The sequence below is a fragment of the Ambystoma mexicanum genome, chromosome 10 (assembly GCF_040938575.1).
Source record: "Ambystoma mexicanum isolate Mex_15411 chromosome 10, UKY_AmexF1_1, whole genome shotgun sequence".
In the NCBI taxonomy this organism is placed as follows: domain Eukaryota; kingdom Metazoa; phylum Chordata; class Amphibia; order Caudata; family Ambystomatidae; genus Ambystoma; species Ambystoma mexicanum.
Genome location: NC_090932.1, coordinates 1,514,661,659 through 1,514,685,433, shown reverse-complemented (window position 1 = coordinate 1,514,685,433; position 23,775 = coordinate 1,514,661,659). Strand labels below are relative to the sequence as shown.

At 48.2% G+C, this 23,775-nt stretch overlaps 1 protein-coding gene across 1 annotated transcript in view; it reads right to left on the bottom strand.

Annotated features, from left to right (window-relative positions):
• DNAH10 (dynein axonemal heavy chain 10) overlaps positions 1 to 23,775 on the bottom strand; it is a 2,725,177-nt gene that overhangs the window by 1,979,287 nt on the left and 722,115 nt on the right. The window contains exon 21 of the mRNA XM_069619694.1: positions 220 to 378. Coding sequence (XP_069475795.1) covers positions 220 to 378 — 159 coding nt within the window. The remainder of the gene's footprint in view (positions 1 to 219; positions 379 to 23,775) is intronic.

Here is a 23,775-nt window from a genome sequence, read left to right as displayed (position 1 = left end):
ACTGCTCTGTCCATATAACAAGCCATTTTCCATATATAATAAACTAGCTAACACTTGTAAACTCCTGTTTCAGTTTAAACGATGTATTGAAGAAAGATCTAAATTACAAGAAATAGCATAACATATTTTATCATACATAGCTGCAGCCTCTGGTTTAGGGTATCCAAACCCAGTTTGCCAAGCTCCAAGCTTAAATTAGGCTCTTAAGGACACACTCACCTCTATATTGTACATTGCCAGCGTCCGGTACCTCTCCTCAATATCTCGGAATCTCATTTCCACAGTCAAGGACATGTCTCGAATCTGCGCTATTGTTGCAAGAACAAATTTTAGATCCGTTAAGGTGTCTGGCTTCCTCTTCAGGTTAATAGTGAGTTTCTGCAAAATACATTTCCAAATCAGGAACACAGGAAAATAATCAGGTTTTGTTAAAAAGATTTCATTGATCACAGTTAGCTATTCTATAAATAATAAGCATTTAAAATACATGAAGTAGGACAATTGGGCGAACAGAAGCGCGGCTCATGCTGACTAAGAAGAAGCGTAGAATTCAATGAGAATTAAACATCACTCCCAAACTTTATATTTCGTAAACAAAGCTGCAAACTATTGAAAACATTTTCCAAATACTCAATTTTAATCCCCTCCTTCTCTGGAAGAAGTGGGGGCAGGGGGAGAAGTCTGCAGCTTTTGCCAGGCCATCCGGTTGTAGCTCAGCAAGGCAGTTACCACTAAGCTCTCCTGAGCAGCATGAGGACGGAATCCAAAGGGTCCCAAGCACGGAAAAACAACAGAAGAGTCATTGTCACAGCATCAAGAAGCTGGGGATTGTGGGGAAAAGGATTGTGCCTGCAGATCTGTTTGTTGGACTATAACCTGCCCTTCCTGCAGCAGGGTTTATACTGTGGCCTGTTGTAGGCAGTGACTTTACCTTCCGTTTGGGTTGCCATAGCTAGTGTTCCACTAACCTGGGGGTATTCTACCATGACCCTCATCCCTTCCCACTGGACATTCTTCTCCCAATTCTAAAAAGTATTTCCAAGCCTGAATCCATGCATACCATACTAGACAATTTCAGGTCTGCCCTCTTGGCTCTCTCCTACCCCACACTAGCTCTTGCAAACCTTCAACTCTGCAACTGCTTCTCTCTTTGAGCTCAATTACCCTGCTTGCTTTTTCAATTCTCCTTGACCAGGCAAGGGTGTGGACCACCCCTAGCGGAAGGCGGCTACATGATGTGATTTGTGACGCAAGGCTTTCTCTTCTTCACCTATTATGCGGTACCCTGAAATTAGATCGGTCTGCTGCCTCTTGTACTGTTTGTCTGTTAGAAGAGAGACCCTCTCTTTAAATAAATGTATATATATATAATAATAAGGGTATGTTTCTAATTCCCGATTTGGACATACTGGTATGAGCTCGGACTTCTTCAAGGCTCTAATTTGCCAATTTCTTTCCCATTGCCAGGTTTTCATGTTCTATATTCTTTCATCATATTTTATTTTGTTCATATGATTTAGGGGCAAAAGTGTACTCTGTCAAAATAAATGAAATTTCCTAATAGTTTATGAAATCAATATTAGCCCCAAAAGCACCCATTCCCTGTTCATTAATATGTTATTGAGTTGAGTTCCTCAGGAGATACTTTCACATCTACACAATATTGGCAAAAAACACATTCCTCTCTTGTCATCAATTTATTTTTATTAGTTTCACATATAACGCATCATCATAAACCTTTTATTCGACCATCTTGGTTTTCAGGTACAAAATGTACAGGTATACTCAAAAGACAACTGCATATGTTATACAATAATCATAAGAACACGTTATAACAGCAGTAAGCAATCCATAAAATCATTAAAATCATAAAATATATATAGCTAATGCCCAGTTAATACATGAATAAGGTGCCAAGAGCTATACATTAAGAATCAAGTCATTGGTTTCAACGCACAGCCCCTTTTTTCCAGGAAAAATTAATATATTTTGCTACCCAGTGAACCACGTCTAGTTTGTCTGTTGATTTACATAATGTCATTGCATCACCGACAGTTCGCATGTGCGCTCTTAAAATAAGAGGTTTTAGATATTTCGCTCGAAGAAATGTGAAATCATCACATAGCAACAGAAAGTGAACTTGGGATTCCACCCCTGATACACAGACCGCACAGATGTCATTACTAGAGATGGTCCAAGTACTAGTAAATGCAGCCACCTGCAAGGTGTGTAACCTGAATGCAATGTGCAGGGCACGTGCAAACTGAGGTTCAACTATATCAAGATGTTCTTCAAAGCCTGGTTCCTGCTTGTTTAACAGATATAAAGGTCCCAGGCTCGTGCTACGACATCCAATTCTCCAACTCACTTCTCGACAGTGCACATGCTGCCATTTTCTACCCTCCATTTGCTCTCACTGTCAAATTAAATCAACATTTATCAAATTATGGAAATCTGTCATTCCCTGTTCTTGAGAGGTCCAAAAAGTTAATTACCACATCTTCAATAAGTTCATTGATATAGATATTAAACACAAAAGGGGGCGAGAATGCACCTCAGGCGTTCCCGTTTCTTTACACAGAATTGTTTAGTAATTTTGCATTCAAGTCCCCAACGTACAATGCTTTTCTGAATATAGTAACTGGATCAGTCACAGGAAGGGATGAGGGACGTTTCTTTTGGCAAAACATGCCAGAGAAGATCAAGGGGCACCCCATCGAATGCTGTTCTCAAATCTTCAAAAACAGCATATATCCTGACTTTACATAGCATTGTGTACTTATGCAGAATTAGGTGCAGTTAGAAGCTCATAGAGGGTACTTATACCTCCGTCCGGAAGCCTGCTTGGAGATGGATTAGGATAATTTTAGTATCCACCCAATCCTGCAAATGCGTTAAAAGGATTTTGGCTAAATAAAATCTTGATGAGTTCAGCAGTGAGATTGGGTGATAGTTGCCAGGGCTTTCCTTACCACCCTTCTTAAATACTGGCACTGCACTTTGCCATGACCTAGGAACTATTGCCAACACCGCTACTGCACTAAAAAAATGCCAGAGTACTGCAACCCAGATTAGAAAATCATTCTGGTCTAGGACTACAAGGATTTTATTTGGCTTGGGGGGCCTTTCTTTTTTGGGATCTAATGGCAAGCTCAATTTCTTGCAGCGTGAAACTAAAGGAATTCCCTCCATAAGGGGGTACTAGCACTGTTATACTTGATAAGATAGCCTTGTCTTTGCTACTAGTTGGAGATTCCCCATATATGCCTTGAAAGTGTGCATGCCACGAATCTGGTGGAATACTACATTGTATGGTATTGTGTCCTCAATTAAGGTCTTCATCGGAGACCAACTTCCAGAATTTTGAAGTCACCATCCTTGGCTGCATTTAGCAGGAGGTCGCATTGGGAGCTTTCAAATTCCTTTTTTTTCTACTAATAATGGTTTTGTAGTTATTCCTAAGAGGTCATAAGTGTTGGTCGTTTACTAGGGAGTTTTCATTAAGATAAGTCACAAGACACTTCAACATCAGACCACTTATCTCTTTTCAGCATACGTTTTCTTACTATGGTCTTTTGGTATGGAAGTAGAGGTGCGACAGATTTACTAAAGAGTGAAATTCAGCCAACACTCTACTATCAGAACACTCTCCCCCACAAATAGTTTAAATCTTATCCAAGGCAGCATGATAAATACTGCAGATACTTTCAGACTACTCAAGGTTAACCCATTTTATACAGTGCTGCACATGGTTCCAGTTTTATTACTATCTTCGGAGCGAGGCACTCGTCCCCCAAACTTAAGTAGGGTTAACATGAGATGCGTGTGGTCGCTTTCATAGCGACCTATGATCTCAAAGAGATTTACCAGGTTGCAGTCTTGAACTGAGATTAAAATGTAGTCCATCTCTGAGGAGCAATTGGATCCAAAAAAAGTATTTTCTGCTGGCTGATCCTGACTTGAACGTCCATTGCAGGCACGTAAATCTAACCTATATAGGATTTGTTCAAAAGCCATGGCCTGGCCATGCGCCCTGGCAGGGTAGCTTGACATAACTTCTGGAATATCCCAGATAGTGTCCTATTCCTCCCAAATCCCCTTGGTAGCCCACAGTGGCTCATATTGGAGATTGAAATCTCCTGAAATAAGGATGCAGGTTGTGTTTACAACATTAGGGTCCCACCCATCTATAATTACCTACAATAATTCAAAGGTACGGGGTGGGGAATTCCCATCTGGCCTGTTATATATGTAAACCAAGGATAAAATTTGGCCTCTCAGTGGTTTAATTGATAAACACTGGAGGTCTGCAGACCCTGCATCATGAACTGTAATAATCCAATTCAAATGATTATCCACCCAGGTTATAAAACCTCTGTTAGGTCTGCCTCTGGCATTTATACAAAAAGACTGATATCCCTAAAGCTCAATCCAGTCCAGAGCGCAGGTCTCCTGGAGACAGATGTTGCATCCTACACAGGGTACAAATGGCCCCAAAATCAGAACACAGTATGATAATGCAGCATATTGCACCCCAGATATCACATGTAGAATCCATACCTCCCGTTGCTCTGGCAACAAATTACGACACCTCAACACAACTTTCCTCCCAACCGAGGTCACACCCCCGACTACCACATTTTCTTACCCTCCTGTATAAGGGCTATTATATACTTGACTAAGCAAAGTCATTGCAGACTCACCGTAGATGTTTTGAGGCTGGAGGAGGGGCTCCGATTGCCTGCACCGGTTTCCCCACGTAAGGAGGGTCCTGGTGGTGAAGCTGCAGTGAAGTGCGACTAAGCACACTCATTGCAGACTCACTGCAGAGGCTTGGAGGAGGGGGCACAAACTGCCACCACCTGTTTCCCCAAGTAAGGAGGGTCCGGGCAGTGAAGCGCGACTAAGGGCAGTCGTAGCAGACTCACTGCAGAGATCTGGAGGCTGGAGGAGGGGTTCTGATTGACTGCACCTGTTTCCGCACATAAGGAGGGTCCGGGCACAAATCGCAACTAAGCGCAGTCATTGCAGTCTGGCAGCTGGGGTGTGATATGATATGATAGGTTATTTATAACACGCTTAATTCCCAGAGGTTTCAAAGCGTGGACCCGGGGATGGAACCTGTGGTGCTCCATGTCATCTTGCTTCCAAGGCGAGCACATTGCCCATGAGCTATCCTCCCGAGACAGGCAGTGTAGAAGAGGTGTAACTTTGCAGTTCACTTTCACCTTTTCGGCTGAAAACCAGTGATTACCTCCGTCTGTATATCTTACTGTAGGTGGGAGTCCCGACTACATGATATCCAAGATGGCTTTTTCATTTAATTCAATTTCAGCTTATTTGTATTTAGTACTTAAACTTTTACAAATTAAAAACACATCATTAATCACATATCAATACATTCCTTGAAATAAAACATCACAGCAGTCTAAAAATTCCCCAATTTATTAATTGATTAAATCATCTTATTAACATTAGGCAAATTAGCCATCTTCATTTCACAGAACAACATTCCTTTCCACTTGTCACTGGGACTCCCAGACATACATGGAGCTTAACACTGTAATCCAGTATAGACATTTAACAGCCAGGGATTTTGGGACCCTGTATAAATCTAGGGAGAGTACCCTCAGGAGGCCCTCCTCACCTATCTAAAATGTGTAAAGAATTTGAGATTATTAATATTATAAATACTAAAAATACAAGCCATCAAAGGCGTGCACATTACAATCAATTAAGTTAAACAATTGTCAGCTTAGGGTCACCAAACACCTACTATTTCTTAATAAACAAAAAGTAAATCATACTTTAATCCTTAGGCAGTCATTGTTTAATGATACCTCATAATCTGTACAGAGCTAGCTGCACCCTTTCATTCTCTGTATTTAGACAATAGGTCCAGAAAGGTTCCGATTTTATAGAGTCGTAGCTATGCACAAATCTACCTAACATAGACATAATTGCTGGACCCAAGCACAAATGCTCCATAAACCAGTGTTATCCACAATATCAATAAGAACGATTTAACAGCAGGGCTTGGATACTGTATCACATATCTTTGTGCCCTAAGGTATGTATGTGTTACATTTACAACATCAACATATGATCTTAAAGTTGAAAAATGGGAATAGTTGTTGGTCCAATCCCACTACTTTAATTTTCTTTGAAATATGTGTTTCAAAGTGGGAAGACTGGTACCCCGTTTAAAATCAGAGGTCCAAACCAAGTTTGCACAAAGCTCATCAATCAAGTTGATGAAATATTTTCCTTTCATTGCCCTTTCCAAACTTTTTGGTGTAGCCATCAGGGCAAGTAATTGACATCTTGCGTTAGCATTCATTTTTTAAATGTAACATTCATTGTCTTGTCATGGCCTGGCCTTTCAAAGATACCAGGCCAAGCTCCAGCCTGATGTACTCAATTGGCGTTGATGGTGGCCAATGGAGTATTCTTTTCCAAAGGTACCCCTTTATACAATCGAGCCCCCGATAATCCTCCAAAGCTAAAGCATCAAGGCCATAGAGCACCATTGTGCACAGGCATTAGGTATATAGGGTTAAAAACCCCTTCGAGAGAGTAACCTGCAGTATAGTTCATAAACTTGCCAATCAGGTGGGTCAGGCTTTTAGCTCTTATACTTTTAGTTTCCTTTATATAACACTACGATCTAGAGGGGCTCATTTCCAAGCCAAGGTACGAGTACTTTCCCACCCTTTCCAGCACACCAAGACTGGTGTTAAACACTGGACATGTTATCCTTTTTGAGGCAACCACCATTGCCTTAGTTTTTTCCATATTTATTCCCAGTTCATTAGCCACTGTATACACTACCAACTTCTCAAACATTGCTTTTGCTCCACTAAACATATGATTGAAAAGTACAAGATCATCCGCGTACAGCATTCACAAAATAGTATGCCCCCCCCCCCACCTTAGGGCAACAACCTATAACCTGATTAATTAATAGTGGGAGATCAGCTGTGTATGCTGTACAACTAAGGCACCAGGGTACATCCCTGCTTAACTCCCATATTTGTCCGCACTGGCCACCCAACCTTATCTGCACCATTCTGTCATGATGTAAACCCTTAAGGATACTCAGCAACCAAACAGGGCACCCCTAAAGCTCCATTTTGTCTCACAACTTCTCCCGGCACAAACCATCAAAGGTGGCCCTGAAATCCACAAAAATGGAGTACAAGGTCGCCCCTCCAGGTGCCGTTGCTTCCCTATAGAGAATAGTCATCAATCGAATATTGGGCGAAACCTCATCTGGGCAAAGCTCAGGATATTTGCTTCATCCACCCAACGTTGCAAGGCACCTAATATAAGGGAGGCAAATACTTTCCCAGTAGGGTCCAAGATGGAGAGCAACCGGTAATTAGCAGGCACACCACGATCCCCACTTTTTATAAACTGGCAGCAAATCTGCCTGTTGCCACGAGATCGGTATCACCTGTGAGTGGCATCTTCAACATGACTGTCCACTTCTTAGGATCTTGTTTAAGGACAGCGTTGCAAGACCGTTCGGTACTGGGGCCTGGGAGTAATTGAGTTTCTTGCTTTTATTTTCAATTTCACTAATAATTAAGTGCCAATCCCCAAACAAATATTGGGGGGGAGGGGCTCTTAATTGTCTCATTTTCCCCATTTATAAAACCAAGCCACTCAATTTCCTGCATAAGGTTCAGGACTTTTCCTTATTCTCCCCTTTAGCTTTATTTAAGAGGGTCCAAATGTCCTTAATATTACCCTTCCCAAACGCCATAATCATGTCATTGTCTGTTTTTTATGGAATATTTCCAATGATTTTGCCAACTCCTGTATCTATTTGTTGTCAGTCTTATCAGTCTAAATTTCTACGCAGATGTTTCCCTTTCCGCACCACCTCGCTGCACAGACCAAGTCGACCAATCGTCTTCCGTTTCATAAAGAATACAATGAACTTATTTCCAACTATACCTAATTTGGCTGACTGCCAATTCCTCAACCCAGTATCTGCAGAACTAAACCTACACCGGGCCACAATGCTTGGATCTATGCAGGTCTAGCTGCACATATTCCAGACTTCTTGCCCACCAATATCAACAGTTAAATAAATAAATAACTGCTGTGTTCAATATATTCCCCACTCCCTCATCCAGTAACCTTTGAGCTGTAGTTGGGTTGGGGAACAGCTGTATGGTTAGTAGCAGGTCTCCAATCTCCTTGGACGTCAAAATAACATGTGGCAGCTAGTATCTTAAGGTACACAAGGTCTCAGCACAGAGTTATCACTCACCAAGTTACCTCGTGTTAATCCACAATGGTGTCAGCTATCCCGCAATACTCTTTGGATGCAGACCTACAGACCTGCACCAGTTCACCAAGTCACTCTGCCTCACTCCACCACGGCTCTGCCGGGGGAGTGAGGTTTTCAACTGCTCCTGCAATAACCGCCCACAAAGGAAAGTGCTGAGACACTCTGGTCTCGATGTGTACACAGTAAAGTCACTCTGCCTCATTCCGCCAAGATGGATTTGCATCATCAATTTCAAAGATCTTTTAAGACTCCTTAAGACCCTGTATTTGAGCCGTATTAGAGTTGTGTGTTTACCACAGCCATATTAGAGTAATGTGTTTACCACACAAAGTTCCTCGGAGCAGCAGAAAGGGATGCAGAGCAAAGAAGTGAGACATAACAGGGACCACAAGGGTACAGGAGACTGACTTGGGTAAAGCCCCTCAAGCGAGTCAGGCGTTCTCCTTGGAGCATTAGAAGCAGATAACAAATTTGCGCACCATCATATGCACCCCACCGCCACACCGCGGTTGCTTTGATGATCCGCTAGGGGGTGTAATTACTAAATATTGGCCAATTTGCACACTTACTGCTCATCTTGTTATTACCCCGTTGGGATTTTGTTGGATTACGACTTGGACTAAGACGATGCACTTTCCACTTTGGAAACAACTAAAAGGTCAGTTCAGGAACTTGGTTTAACCTAAATGACTGAGGTCTGTTAGGCTTATTATTCATTATGCTTCTATATTAACCAGTCTAATTGGGCCAAGCAAAGATTAATATCAAGCTCTAAGAGATACCACAGCACCATTTTAAAAACTGATTCACAATCTCTTGTGCATTTTTAAACAGTTGCCTTTGTGCATTTTAGCCTATTCTTAATGATCTGAATGAATTTTACATATTGTTTTATGCTCAGTTTTATATTGCTATTTTTATATTGCTATTGGTGCTTTTGTGTAGATGTATATTTGAAAGTTATGTGCCTCCTATTTAATAGTTACTTCCCCTTTTCTACAATACACCTGCCTTTTCTCTCAAATTATCAAGCACTTCTACCTCTAACTCTGGTAAATAATTTAAATTATGTGTTCTCTGAATCCATCGTTCCGTCAACCTCCTTTGGTATTTATTAAGGTGTGCAAAACCTTAGTGGATGGTTCAACCCCAGGGGTAGTTTAGAGCTTTTTGGAGATGAGGAAAAGGAAAGCTACCCATCAAGGTAGCTCAATAGAAGGGAAGAAACAAAAAAAGAAACTTGCTGCGGTTCTTAGTATAAAGAAATTGGAAGATAGAACTGGGTGATTGTCTCAAAGTCATATCAGGGAAGCTAGAGGAAAGAATCAAGATAGCTGAAAGAGGAATGGCGAACAGAAACTAGAATGTTACCTCTGAGCGCCCTTTAACAAAGGCAAAGCAACCTACTGGAGGACCGCGACATGAGCATAAATATCCATGAAAAGACAAAGAATATAAATAAGCCCACTAGTTTTGCTGTACAACCTTCAGAGAAAAACACCACCTATTATTGCTATTTAAGAAATAAGAGTCCATGGAATCTTGTATTGCTCTTAAGGAACCCAGGAATACTCACACAACATTATACCCTTACTGGCCCGGGCATTTAGGAGGTGCTCTAAAGGACTTATCAGAGTTCAAGACAAAGGATAGCATGATTTTTGACCTGTAGGAACATTTTAAGCAGTCAGATTTGGGTTTGTTAAATATAATGATCAGAACAATTAATAAGATTCCCGTAACGACAGGACAGTGGGTAGGAATTAACCTCCAGTAGACTCCTCTTTGATTGATGTGAGAAACCAGAAAGGGTCTCAGCCGCTGGTCTCCGCGGAACTCTCTCTGAGGTGGCCAGGGCATGGTCACTGCCTTTGGATCCAGACCCTGGGGGTGGACCAGTGCGGGAGGATCACCTGGGTGAGGGGTCTTTGGCAACTAGGAGTCGGACACTGTATGTTGAGACGCGGTAGCCCTCTCCCTGTAACACTTTTTCCCCATCTCACTCGATGGGATATTTAGAAACACCCCTCCTCCCCCTTTCCTGCATGAACACTTTTACACGGACAGCCCGCTATGAGAGAAAACAGACTCGCACTCGAGCCGTGTATCTGACACGTCACAATACTATGGTCAGGCGAAGTCAGGCAATTGTCGATAATCACAGACACCTGACTTCCATTACACTTCCCCACACGGATAAAAGGTGGTGCACAAGAGTACACTCTATGCGAGGCAAAGCACACAAAAGGTACAGCAGTTTTGAGTCGGCAGCTGAACGAGAGGAGAAAGAGGGCAAGGCATGTGAGGTTCATGAGAAGGACAAACCCCTTGACCTTTGCGGCAGGAAGTCGTTACTTTCTAGAGACCTTCAAGGCAGAAAGCATAAGACCAGGAAACCAGGCTGAAAAATCCTGCATTGTGCGTCTGAGATATCGAGGGCTCTCCCGCGTAACTGACCAAGGCGGGGAGGAGCTGCAGACCCCTTGGTATTGTCCTTGGCTCCAAGAACAAAGACATGACAGAGAACAACACAGCCGGTGAGTTGGGGGGACCAATGCCAGAGCGATCTGTGTTGAAGTCAAGGTTGCAAGCGGCAATATTGTAAAACGAAGGAACATTGTTAAATGCGTGTGATGAGAGACACGAGTAAAGCTAAATTGCTAGTGAATGTCTGAACTTAAGAAGGAAGGATACGATACCATTGACAGAGTGGTCCGGCACGGTGAATGTGCTCAATCAAAGGTCTCTGTACATTATCCAGACAAGAGAAATGAAAGTAGAAGATTGATGGGAAGTATAATTCTGTAAAATGAATCGAAGTGGTGCTGCAATGGTTTAAGCAAAACCCATCGCACATTCGAAAGTCTTTGATTCTAATATCGAGAGGATCTGAGCCCGGATGAGGGGGCTCCGTGATCCGAGCCCGGCAGAGGCAGATCAAAGTGTGAACATTGTGGAAAAGGGATATGAGCCCGGAGCAGGGGGATCCATGGTCCGAGCCCAGATGAGGGAGACCAAATTGTGAATTGTGAAAATTGTAGAAAGGGCGTCTGAGCCCAGACAAGGGGGGGCCAATGGTCCAAGCCCAAAGGAGGGAGACCAATCTTGAACTTATAAATGTGAAGACCCTAACAAAGGAAATTAACTTTTGTGTTTTGTTTGTTACATCAGGCCCTCTGCAATAAGACTGTCATTGCGAGAGAGACTTTGGGGGAAGGCCCTGATACCTATGTGTTGAACTGTTACCTCGTGGCTAAGAAGCCAGAGTGTATGCGAAGCCCGCACATGCCGCCTTGCCCCATGCTGATAACGTGGGGAAGGGAAGCCAACTGCTCAACTATCCTGACGTATTATTACTTGAACACTTTTCTTTTGCATACATTGTTATCCCACACCATTCTGTATTCAGAAGTAAGGATTGGCAATAGGTTTATTATTATAGGCCCTTTTATTTTGACAGACTTCACTAGGACTGCGCTATTATTAATTGATGTTCATAGCTTGCTCCCATTCTTAGATTTGGGTTTAGATAGGTGTTCAACCGACCCATTTAAAGTTCAATAAACACACTTGAACTCTGATCACTTGTGTCTATCTTCACTGATTGATACCATGCCTTCCTTACAATGAAGAGAGACAAATTGCCATAGCTACCTATTTGAATGGTGGAGCTCCCCTCACCACTTCCCAAATTAGACATGTCTCTAGTAAAAATAAACTAAAAAAGATAATTTCACAGATTGTGGCCACCATAAATGATACAACTGATTATACTGTAAAGGAGCATACCATATATGGGGTAGGGCCTGTTCTACCCGAATATGAGGTAGGGTTGGTGCTCCAGCTTCCTCCAGCAGTGGCCTCTTTGGTTGGGATAGTGGTGGGGATTGATCCGCTCAGATCAAACGTAAAGGAGAATACTGTCTCCTTAATTAATAAAGCAACTCTTTGGATCAAAACCCCAAAAAGGTGGCCTAAGATCAACCCATGTTGTATACTCATGGGCAGAAGATCAGCCTGGGTAGGAAATAAAACCAAATTCTTTACAGGGAATTGTAATACTATCACATTTTCAAATACGTTTATTAAATATATGGTCCTAAATTGTAATCTGTCAAACCCATCTTTCATAAAGAAAGCCCTGATCTGCCCACTGAGCCACTTTTATAGCAATGAGTCGACATCCACAGTGCCTCCCTTCCCTCACCAGGTATCAACAGCAAAAGATCATAGTCTGAGGTTGATCCCACTTCCTAAATTACAAATGATGGACAGTAATCTGTGCTCTGCGCAAGGCATGGATATATTCAAAGCTCATTAAGTGCCCAGACAAGAGGCCACTCCTATGGGTAATATCTCTGAAAAATAGAGTGAACGTTTTACCTACCCTGGAAGAAATCGATTGAGAACCCCAGGACAGCCCACAGACTGGTCACATCAGTTTAAGATGGAATTCAGGGATATAAAAGACATCAGAGGACGGGATAGAGGGTTTCTCCATTTTGGTATGAAACCTAGCGGGGCAAACTCAGTCTACTGTTGAAGGACAATATCGCTAGATTAGAATTTTACGATATGATCCTGGTACATGAAACCTGGGCTTTCACTCACCTCCTCAGAGGTACTCTGCCTTTCTTCTCCTTCCTCTAGAAGCTCATGGTCTCCCAAGCTCTGGTTCTCTCTAGGTTGGACTATTGTAAGGAACAAGTTACTTACCTGTAACTGTTGTTCTCCAGCATGGGTCTGGCATTTCGAGAGGGCCTTCCCTTGGTTAACAGGTCCAAAGTTCACAAACAGCTGTGAAGTCCTCCGAAAACTCTTTGTGCGGTCCACGTAGAACTTCAGCACTCTAACCACATCCAGCGAGTGCAAAGTCATCTCAGCTGGCGACAAAGGCGACAGGAAGAAAACAGGCAACACCAAGGGCTCGTTGAGATGGAAGTCCGACGGCACCTTGGGCATGAAGGAGGGGTGCGTCCTCAGTACTACCCTCGTCTCGTGGAATGTCAGGTATGGAGGTTTACAGGAGAGGGCCTGGATATCTCCCACTCGTCGTACGGAGGTGATGGCCACAAGAAACACTGTCTTCCACGATAAGAACTTCAGCGGTGCCGAATTCAAGGGCTTGAATGGGGGACCCATGAGCCTGGTCAGCACCACGTTGAGCTCCCACGCCGGGGCCGGAGCCTTCACCAGCAGGAATGAGCGGAACAGTCCTTTCATGAACTCCTTCACCAGGCGATGAGACCACAGAGACGACCGCCCAGGAGTTCTGGTGTAGCAGGAAATAGCCGCCAGATGGATTTTGATGGAGGCGTGAGCCAGCCCCGTCTTGGCCAGCAAGAGCAAGTACGGCAGCACTTGAGGGGCCGAAATCCGAAGAGGGTTGATCTTCTGTGCACGGAACCAGACAGAGAAACACTTCCACTTGTGTCCATAGCACTTAAGAGTCAAGAACGCCCTGGCCTTTGCAAGCACCACCTTGCAGTCCGCCGGGATATCGTACCCTCCAAACTCTAGGGCTGTAGGAGCCAGGCCTGCAGGTTCAGCGATCCCAGATCGTGATGTAGGATGGCCCCTCCTTCCCTGACGAGAAGATCTGTGTCCGTTGGTAGTTTGATTGGGGGGGACGCTGACATGTCCAGAAGGTCTGGGAACCAGATATGCTTCTGCCATGCTGGTGCGACGAGGATCATCCAGCACCGGGACTGTCTGAGTTGACTGATGAGTCGCAGCAGCAACGGCAACGGTGGGAACGCATACAAGAACAGGCTGTCCCAGGGGAATGAGAATGCGTCGCCCATGCTCCCCGGCTGGGGAAACTTGCTGGTGAACCTCCGGCACTTGGTGTTTGTCGCCGTCACAAATAGATCGATTTGGGATTGCCCCATCGTCGGAATAGGAGATCCACTTGATCCTGCTGAAGCTCCCACTCGTGGCAAGAGCGCAGCTCCCTGCTGAGCGAGTCGGTGATAGTGTTCTTTATTCCTGCCAGATGGAAGGGTACCAGGAACATCCCCTGGGCCACGGCCCAGTGCCACAGATCCTGCGCTTCCTTGGATAGGGCTAGGGATCTGGTGCCCCCCTGCTTCCGGATGTAGAACATTGTGGTGGTGTTGTCGGTGAAGATCCTCACCACCTTGCCCTTGAAGGACGGGAGGAAGGACCTGAGGGCCCAGAACACGGCTCGGAGCTCCATGACGTTGATGTATAGTGACCTCTCCTCCGGGAGCGCCTCTTCCGGTGTGTGCTCCCCATCCCTCCAGCGAGGCGTCCGTCGTCACTGTTTCCTGATGCTCCGGGGTCTGGAAGTCCATGCCCACCGCTAGATGCACGTGGTTGCCCCACCACAGGATCGCTTGGCAGAAAGTCTCGTTGAGGGAGATCTTGTCTTCGAAGTTGCCCGCTGCTTGCATCCAACGGGCGTCGAGGAACTCCTGTAGTGGCCGCATCCGCAATCTGCACAGACGCACGAGGTAGATGCACGATGACATCATGCCGAGCAGGGACTTGATGAATCTCACCCTGGCCACTTCCATGGTCAACAGCCGTTGTACCTCGCCTAGGATGGCCTTCGTCCTCTCCGACGGTGAAGCCGACCGTGCCACTGTGTCGAGTCTGGCTCCCAGGAACAGGGTGTTCTGCGACAGTACCAAGTGGGACTTTGCGAATTTGATCGAGAATCCAAATTTGTGTGATCGACGGCGAGTTCTCTTGACTTTGCTCGGATGAGCCAATCGTCCAGATAGGGATATACGTGGATCCCTTGCAGGCGCAGCCGCGCCTCCACCGGTGCCAGGTACTTGGTGAACACCCTTGGCGCCGACTTTCACCCGAAGGGCAGGGCCTTTAACTGGTAGTGCCGCACTTGGACCACAAACCAAAGGAACTTTCAATGTCCTTTGCGTAAGGGGATGTGGAAGTAAGCATCCTCCAAGTCCAGCGACGACAGGAAGTTGCCCTCATCCAGCTGTCCCAGCACGTGCTGAAGGGTGACCATCCAGAACTTCTTGGAATTGATGTATTTGTTGAGGTGGCAAAGGTCCAGGATGGGTCGCCAACCGCCGGTCGTCTTTCGGACGAGGAAGTACCACAAGTGTACTCCAGAGCCTCTTCGGGACGAGTTCTATCGTGACCTTTTTTAGCATTGCTCGAACCTCCAGAAGTAGCTGTGGAACGTGGTTTTCCTTCCTGGCCATGGGTGGTAGACGGGGACACTTCCTTTGGAATTCCAGAGTGTGCACGTTGGCCAGAGCATCCAGCACCCAACGGTCGATGGAGATGGACTCCCACGCGCTGACGAATTTCGCCAGCCGGCCTCCCACCGGGGTGCTCAGGTGGGGGCCCGACATCACGGCCGGTTCAATCTTGCTTCGCCGAGACCTTGCCGCCTTGACCGCCTTGGCGATGACAACGGTGTCCTCCGGCCTAGCTGCGGCCTCTGTAGGCCTCCTGAGATGATGAGCGGCCCGCTTGGCGGTACAAAGTGGAACCGCCACCAAATACTTTGGAGGCAGCTTGCGACCTGCCTCCAGGGGTTCGAAAGGACAACCGCCGTTGATGGAGAGAACCCAAGGCCCGGGCCGTCTCGGTGTCCGCCTTGATGGCCTGCAGTGACTCGTCTACTGCCTTGCTGAACAGGTTGTTCCCGTCGAAGGGCATGTCCAGTACCCTGGTCTGAACATCCTGACGTAAGTCGGTGGCCTGGAGTCACCCGCGCCGGCAGAGGCAAACGCTGTTTCCCGGTGTCTGCGATGTCCGTGGCCACCATGATGGCATGGTCCTACGCCCCTCGCCTTCCTGTAGGAATTCAAGGGCCTCCGCCTTCTTGTCATCTTGCAGGAAATCCAGGAGGGGAGTGATCTTGAACCACAGCTCCCTGTCGTAGCGTGCCACGATCACGAGGGCGTTGGCCGCCTTGATGGTCGTCGCCGCCGACAAGATGACTCGTCGTTGTCCCATGGCGTCCAGCTTCTTCCCCTCGCCGTCCGGTGGGGAAGTGGAAGTTGATGCCGTTGCCCCTGCCGATTTATTCTTGGCTGCCGCGGAGACCACGGAATCCGGGGATGGCTGAGCTCTGAGGCACATCAGTGCGGAATCTGGGACCCAGTAATTCTTCTCATACCGGTCCCTCTTCGCAGGAGCTGTGGACGGGTTCTTGAGCAGCGATAGTCCCTCGTCCCAGATGTCTAGTAACGGGACTGAAAGGACTGTTTTCCTCTGGGCCTCCCGTCGTTGGTAGAGGAAAAAGTTGGAAAAGCTCCGATGCCCTGGTGATCATGGTGTGAAAGGAGCCTATTTCGTCGGGAGGGGAGGCCCGGGCAGGGGCTGATGGGAGATCTGTCCCGTCATCACCACCATTGTCGTCCGTCCCCGTCGTCACTGTCTCCGTTCCCGTCTCATTCCTCGGCAGAGGGGAAGGAGGTGAAGGCTGGAAAGGAGGGGGTGGATGGATTCGCCTCCGCTTGTTTGGTGGGCTTCCCGACGGTAAAAGCGCCGCTGGGGGTAAGGGCAACCTCGTCCTTATCTCCGTACACAGGGTCTGGATGGCCATCAAGATCGCTCCTGTGTTGTCCTGTGGCGTAGGCATCGGTTGCAACGGGAGCGACGGCTGGGGCTCCTCGTCGGCTCCACCGTTTCTCTCTACGTTCGCCTCGTCGGGATCCCTCCCGTAGGACTGGACTTCCTCGAACTTCTGGTCCAGGATCTTTGTGACGCCAACCAGCTCATCTTCGGAGGTGGTGTCTGTGTCCGTTATGGCTACCGTGCCCCCCCTCTTTCTCATCCCAGGGTTTCACAGGGGTCTTCTCGATAGGTTGAAAAGATGATTCCCTCGGGGTGGCAGGGAAACTCTAGGCCCAGGAGTCGGTTCCACTGGGATAGCCTCCACAGGCTTCGCCAGCACCTCCACGACCCCTTCAATCAAGGCCTTCTCCGGGTGAATCGGGGCCCTCACGACCTTGCCAGCGCCTGGGGCCTTCACCTTAGGGGGGGTCACTGCTTCGCCCCCCCCTTGGCTTTCTCCGTCGGGATCGACTGGGGCTTCTCCCGAAGCTTATCCGGGTTCTCTGACTTCCTTTTCCCCAAGCCAGAGCATTGGCTCGTGGTTGATGGCGTCGGGGACATCGTGCCGTGCCTGGCAGCTGAGGAGCCCGAACTAACACAGCACTCCCGGTGCCCGCGGACTCGCAGTGCTTTGCTTTTTGTTGGGCCCCTGTCGCCGGAGCACCCTCAAAGGTCTTAGAAGACCGCTCGGACTTCTTCTCACCTGCTGCTGGGCTCTTCGCCTCCAGCCAGTCAGCGAGTCGTTTACGACGGTCCTTCATGGTCCGGACAGACATGTTCTTGCAGAATGCACAGTCCTCCTCCATGTGCGATTTGTCGGCGTGAAGGCAGTAGAGGCACCGGGAGTGCTCATCCTACTTAAAGACATTCTGCAATACACATCCAGGGCAGTTCCTAAACAGCTTGGATGCAGTAGGCGTCGTGTCTCCTTTGTCCTGGGCCATGTCCATGCAGGGTAGGCCTCTTCCGGAATCCTCCAAGAAGAGAAACTCAACGAAAATTCGCCCTTGAGGGGCGCAGAAAAATTCCGAAACTGGTCCCCGTTGATCGGAAGAAGAATCGGTGGAGCTTGAGGCTCGAATTGACCGAAAGATAAGTGAAAACTCTTAGAAAAAAGGCAAAACGCAGTAAAAGCTCGAGAGCTATAGCAGGAGGACTCCCAACACTTGAACGTGCAGTAAAAATCTGAAGATGGCTGCCAGAGAATGGGCTTAGGTAGAGGGCAGTCCTTGGCTGGGGGCAGTGTGACCCAGAGACCAGTGATTGGTTATTAGTAGAAAGACAATTCAGAAGCGAAACTGAAACTGATTTTTTCTTTACTGAGGATTCCCAGCCTGACGACAGGGAATGAGCATGTGAATACATGCCAGATCCCATGCTGGAGAACAGCCTCTTTCTAAATCTACCTGCCTCTACTCTCCGCCCTCTGCAACTAATCCAGAACAGGACTGCAAAACTTGTCCTTGGCCTCAAGCCCTGGGATCATTTCACTCCAGCTCTGAAATCTCTCCATTGGCTCCCAGTGGATGAAGGATTACTTTCCAAACCCTCTGCATTGTCCACAAGGGCATGGGTCCAAAATATCTTCAGCTATCCCTCCGCAAATACCTCCCCTCTCAAGCTCTTCACTCCTCTACCTCTGACTCCCTCAGAGTCAGTCGTTTTTCAAAGAAATGAGCTGGGGGTAGATCTCTGTCTTCGGCTGGGGCCTCCCTCTGGAACAGCCACCGTGCCACTCTAAAACTTGAGGAGAACCATCTCCGTTTCCGGAAGCACCTCAAGACCTTCCTCTTTGCTTCTGCCTTCGCTCCCCCTCTCCCCTGCTGATCTGTTCTCTCTTGGCACTGTGCACCTGGCCACCCTCTGTCCTCTGGGTACCTAACTGCTCACCCTGCCACCCTCCCGCACTGCCTCCGGGCCACCCCTTGTACTGGCGTCTGTATCTGTACCCATACATTCCCCCACTTTTTTCTTATCAGACCTATCCTGTCTGCCGTCTTAAACCCAGCACTTGCCAATTGCTGGCTGCACTACCACTGTTTGTTGCCTTTATTATTAATTTATTATTATTATTTATCTATTTCTCCTTTGCTCCGCACTCTCCACTTCTCCCCCCTTCCATGCACTTTTCTCCTCCCCCTCTCCCATGTACTTGCGCGTTCTCAATGTCACTGGGCCTAATAAGATCGTTGTTTTGTTCTTCCCTGTTCGAGCGCGATAGAAATAAAATATCAATATCAATATCATATCGGATTGGACGGTTATACCACCTTCCAGATTAAAGCAACCAAAAAAGTAAGAGGCTGCCCCTATGGAGGCCTAGCAAGGGGGGGCGTGGCCTGATGTCCATGGTGTGAGGAAGCGGTTCCCATGAGCTCCGGCCGAGCCGCGCAGTCCGATCCTGTTCTGGGTACCGAAAACCCAACAAAGCAGCCCATCCTTCGGTGCAGCTGTACATCAGGCGATTAGCTGCACCCTACGACTTGTTCCGACAGAAATCGGAGGTCGGGGAGCTTCTCCGACGCTTCGCCCCGACCTCCCCCGGCCCCCTGAGAGAGGTGCACGGGATTTGACCGAGGCGCGGGATCGCTTCCCGTTTCGAGCGTCGCGGCTCCTCTGCGGCGCCTAGCCTTTGACGCAGCCGTAAATCAGGCGATTGGCTGCACCCGACATCTTGCCCTGACAAGAAACGGAGAGCCGGGACCCGCTGAGACGCTCCGGTCGGGCTCCCCCTCTCTCCCATAAGAGACTTCCAAGATGGCGGCCATGATGATTTGACGATCTCGGAGCGACCCCGGAGCGGGATAGGGAGCGCACACCCTGCGGGGACCGGATCCCAGCCCTCCAAGCGCCTCTATTACTGCCCCTACCGTCCCGGGGCGAGGACCACTACAAGACCTCGTCGATCCACCGACACACCGCCAACAAAGCTGGAGCGCGACTGTGGAGGGGGGCGCCGAGACGGAGTTACCGGACCGCCTATTCTCCGGAGAGCGGACCCCCCCACCAACGCAGACCTACACTCCTCGAACTGGTTCCAGACCCACCCAAACTACGTTCACAGGTGAGGCCTTCCCGGCGTTCCGGGCCCGGCGACTCTCTCACGGGGTTGCGGGACCCTGCCTGCCCACCCCAGGCGGCCCCCACCGAACCCCCGACTCCTGCACTCTCCCTAGCTAACCTCATTGGGCAACGCTATCTCCCGGTAGGACCCGGACCTCTTGTCTCCTCTCCTGTCCCACTGAAGGCGGAGCGCCCACACCCGCGGCGCGCCCGGATCTCGACCCACACGGGGTCCATTATCCCCGAACCTCTATGACCCACCGAAATTAAACCAGGCAGAGAGGCCGCCTGCCCCGACGTGAACCCCCTTGCGATCACAACCAGAACTGTAACAGCCCATCATGGCGGCAGCAAGAAACAAAACCAAAAATGCCACCCTAGATCCTTTTGTCACGGCGAAATCTCACCCCATCGCCCAGACCTCAACAGATAACTCAGCAACACGAGACAACCCGGACACCAAGCATGACCAGCTACTAGGGGCGATTGAGGCCCTAAAATCATTCATAGACACGAAGATAGGGGAAGTAAAAGCCGACATCCAGCTGATAAGGCAAGACGCTCGCAACCTAGCTGAACGTGTCACCGCTGTGGAGTCCCATCAAGAGGATATGGCGACTGAATCGGCAGCCACGAAATCAGAACTGGTAGAACTTAAACGTAAAGTGACCCTGCTGGAGGCGAGGTCCGAGGAAGCGGAGGGTCGCGCTAGACGCAGCAACATTAGGATACTGGGCATACCGGAGGGGACAGAGACTGCAGACCCGATGACCTTCGTGGAATCCTTAATCCAACAAGAGATCGGAGCGGAGAACCTCTCGCAGGGCTTCTCCATAGAGAGAGCACACAGATCGCTCCAGAAGAAACCACCCCCAGGCTCTTACCCTCGCCCCATCATAGCGAAGGTCCTCAATTTCCGAGACCGGGAGGTGATCCTGAAGTTTTCAAGGGAGGGAGGAGAGATAACACGAGGCAACTCGAGAATCACGATATACCCTGATTATACCCAGGCGGTCCAGAGAGCGAGGAACTCCTTTGTCCCGGTTAAGGCCAGGCTGAGGAAACTAGACCTAAAATACATGCTCCTATATCCCTCCAGGTTGAAGGTTATCTACAAAGGAAAATCAATATTTCTCGAGACTCCAGCTGCGGCTAACATGTGGATGGAGCACAATAACCTGGCTGATATCCCTATGGAATCCCCACACGGGAAACTTAACGAAGGTACCTAAAGATGAGGGCAGAACGCCCCGACACAGATGCTTGTACCCTTCTACAGCAGCCTGAGAGGACAGGGAACTCTAATCTCAAGAAGCAAAACTACTATGTGAGCTGCTAAAAGACTGCGGGGCTCGCCCGTTCTCCCACGCATGGACGAAGACCTCGACCCCACGAAAAACCAGTGCAGGCCATTTGCCAGCACACACCTACCCGCGCCAGACACCCGGATTGGGACAGGCAGCGCGGGAGCACCTGAGCGCTCCACCGTTGTGTCAGTCGCTGGGTGCACAAGTTTTAATTGTTTCACACATGTTATCATCGTTCTGACTGTCCTTACTCCGAGATCATCCGCCCAAATGGAACTGAACCCAAACCTCACCACAAGTGCTAATCACTCCACTCATTCTGGACAGATCATGGCTCACAATAACAAGCTGAAAAATCCCGAAGTGGTCGTGAACCCCTCCTCAATAACTAACACAACCAAGCAATGGCACCAAAACTTAGAGTAATCACATGGAACGTCAGGGGGCTGGGGTCCTACCTTAGGAGAAATCGAATACACTCCTACCTAAAGAGGAAGAAAGTATCAATCGCACTCCTACAAGAAACACACCTCACGGCCGACTCTGCTAATAAGCTACCAAACTACTGGGGGGGCCAAGGCTACGGATCATCATATTCGAAATATTCAAGAGGTGTGTATACGTGGGTGAGCCCAAACACATCATTTCAACAGCTGGGGATGGAACAGGATACCGAAGGCAGGTACTTGCTGCTATGGGGCATGCTGGAGGGCACCCGTATATGCATAGTAAACTCGTACTTCCCCCAGCATGGTATACCCTCTTTCCTCAAGGTGATGTGCGCTAAACTTGTGCTCTACAGAGACCATAGCCTCCTGTGGGGAGGCGACTTCAACTGCGTCATTAATGCGGAACTGGACAGATCCACCACACCACGCCAAAACAATAATCTCCCTGCGCTGGCCCTCCACAGAACAATTGAGGACCTGCGCATGGTGGATACCTGGCGAGACCTTCACCCCACAGACAGATCATATTCATTCTACTCCGCCCCCCATAATCTGCACACCAGGATAGACTACCTCTTCATAAACGACGAGCTGACCCCTCAGGTCGAGTCCGCAGAGTACCTGGGCAGATCAATTTCAGATCACTCCCCACTATTAGTGCAATTCAGCCTGCGACCCCCCCTACCTCCTATCCCAACGTGGCGTATGCCAGTGGAGACACTATCTGACCCTGCATTTAAGGACCATCTGGCTGAGAAACTAGAGGAGTATATAGAGATCAATAAGGGATCAGTAGTAAAATGGAGTACTCTCTGGGAGGCAATGAAGGTGGTGACAAGGGGAGAGGTGATTGCTGAGGCGGGTGGAATCAGGAAACAATTGAGGAAGGAACTGGAGACCAAGGAGGAAAAGATCAAGCACCTCGAAAGCAACTCCCCCCCCACAATTGAGACAGAGAGCAAGTTGAGAGAAATTAGGGAGGAATGCAGAACAGCATGGGAAAGGCTCTCGAAGTTTGACTTCTCTACCCGCACCATGAAAGCCCATAAAGAGGCGGATAAACCAGGCAGGATACTAGCCTGGTTGTGCCGGAAGGAACATCCGAAGCAGGCCCTCACAGAGATCAGAGACAGTAACGGCACAAGCCACAAAACACAACAAGCAATAAACAAGGCCTTCACTGACTTCTATGCGGAATTATATGCTCACAGCGACCTTATACCCGAGTCAGACATAAGAGACACCCTCGAAGAAGTAGACCTACCTAAACTAGCCCCCGAGCAAAGAAATATGCTAGGAGAGGTCATTACGATCGAAGACATCACCGACGCGATTAGGTCCCTCTCCACAAGCAAGACCCCTGGAACCGATGGTCTTACCCCCGAGTTCTACAAGACATACGAAAAGATTCTCTCTCCCATACTACACGAAGTCTACGCGGAGGCATTCGAGACAGGCACGCTGCCAGGCACCATGAGAGAGACCCTCATAGTACCGATGCTCAAGCCAGGAAAACCACCTGAAAAATGTGACTCATATCGTCCACTTGCGCTCCTAAATTATGATAGCAAAATTCTCACGACCATACTCGCTAAAAGGCTCTCAAAGGTTATAGGCTCCCTGGTACATGAGGACCAGTGTGGTTTTGTCCCTGGACGCAACACTACAGCCAATTTGAGAAGGCTTCAGCACATAATGGCTCAGACAGAGGAATACGGAGAAGACCTGGCAGTCCTCTCGCTCGACGCCATCAAGGCCTTCGACTCGATCTACTGGGAGTGGCTAACCGAAACCCTGAGGGAGTTTGGACTGGGTGAATACTTCATCCGATGGGTCAAGGTCCTTTACAGTAACCCAGTGGCAAGAGTCAAGACAGGGGGCTTGGTATCGGGAGCCTGGGCTATTCAGAGGGGAACCAGACAAGGATGCCCGCTCTCGCCAATGCTATATAAACTAGGCCTTGAACCAGTAGCAATTTATTTCAGGAAACAGCTGTTCGATGCGGGCATAAGTATTGGCGGTACGGACAACATCATTTCCTTGTACGCAGACGATGTTCTTCTATACCTTCGAGACCCCCAGATAAATG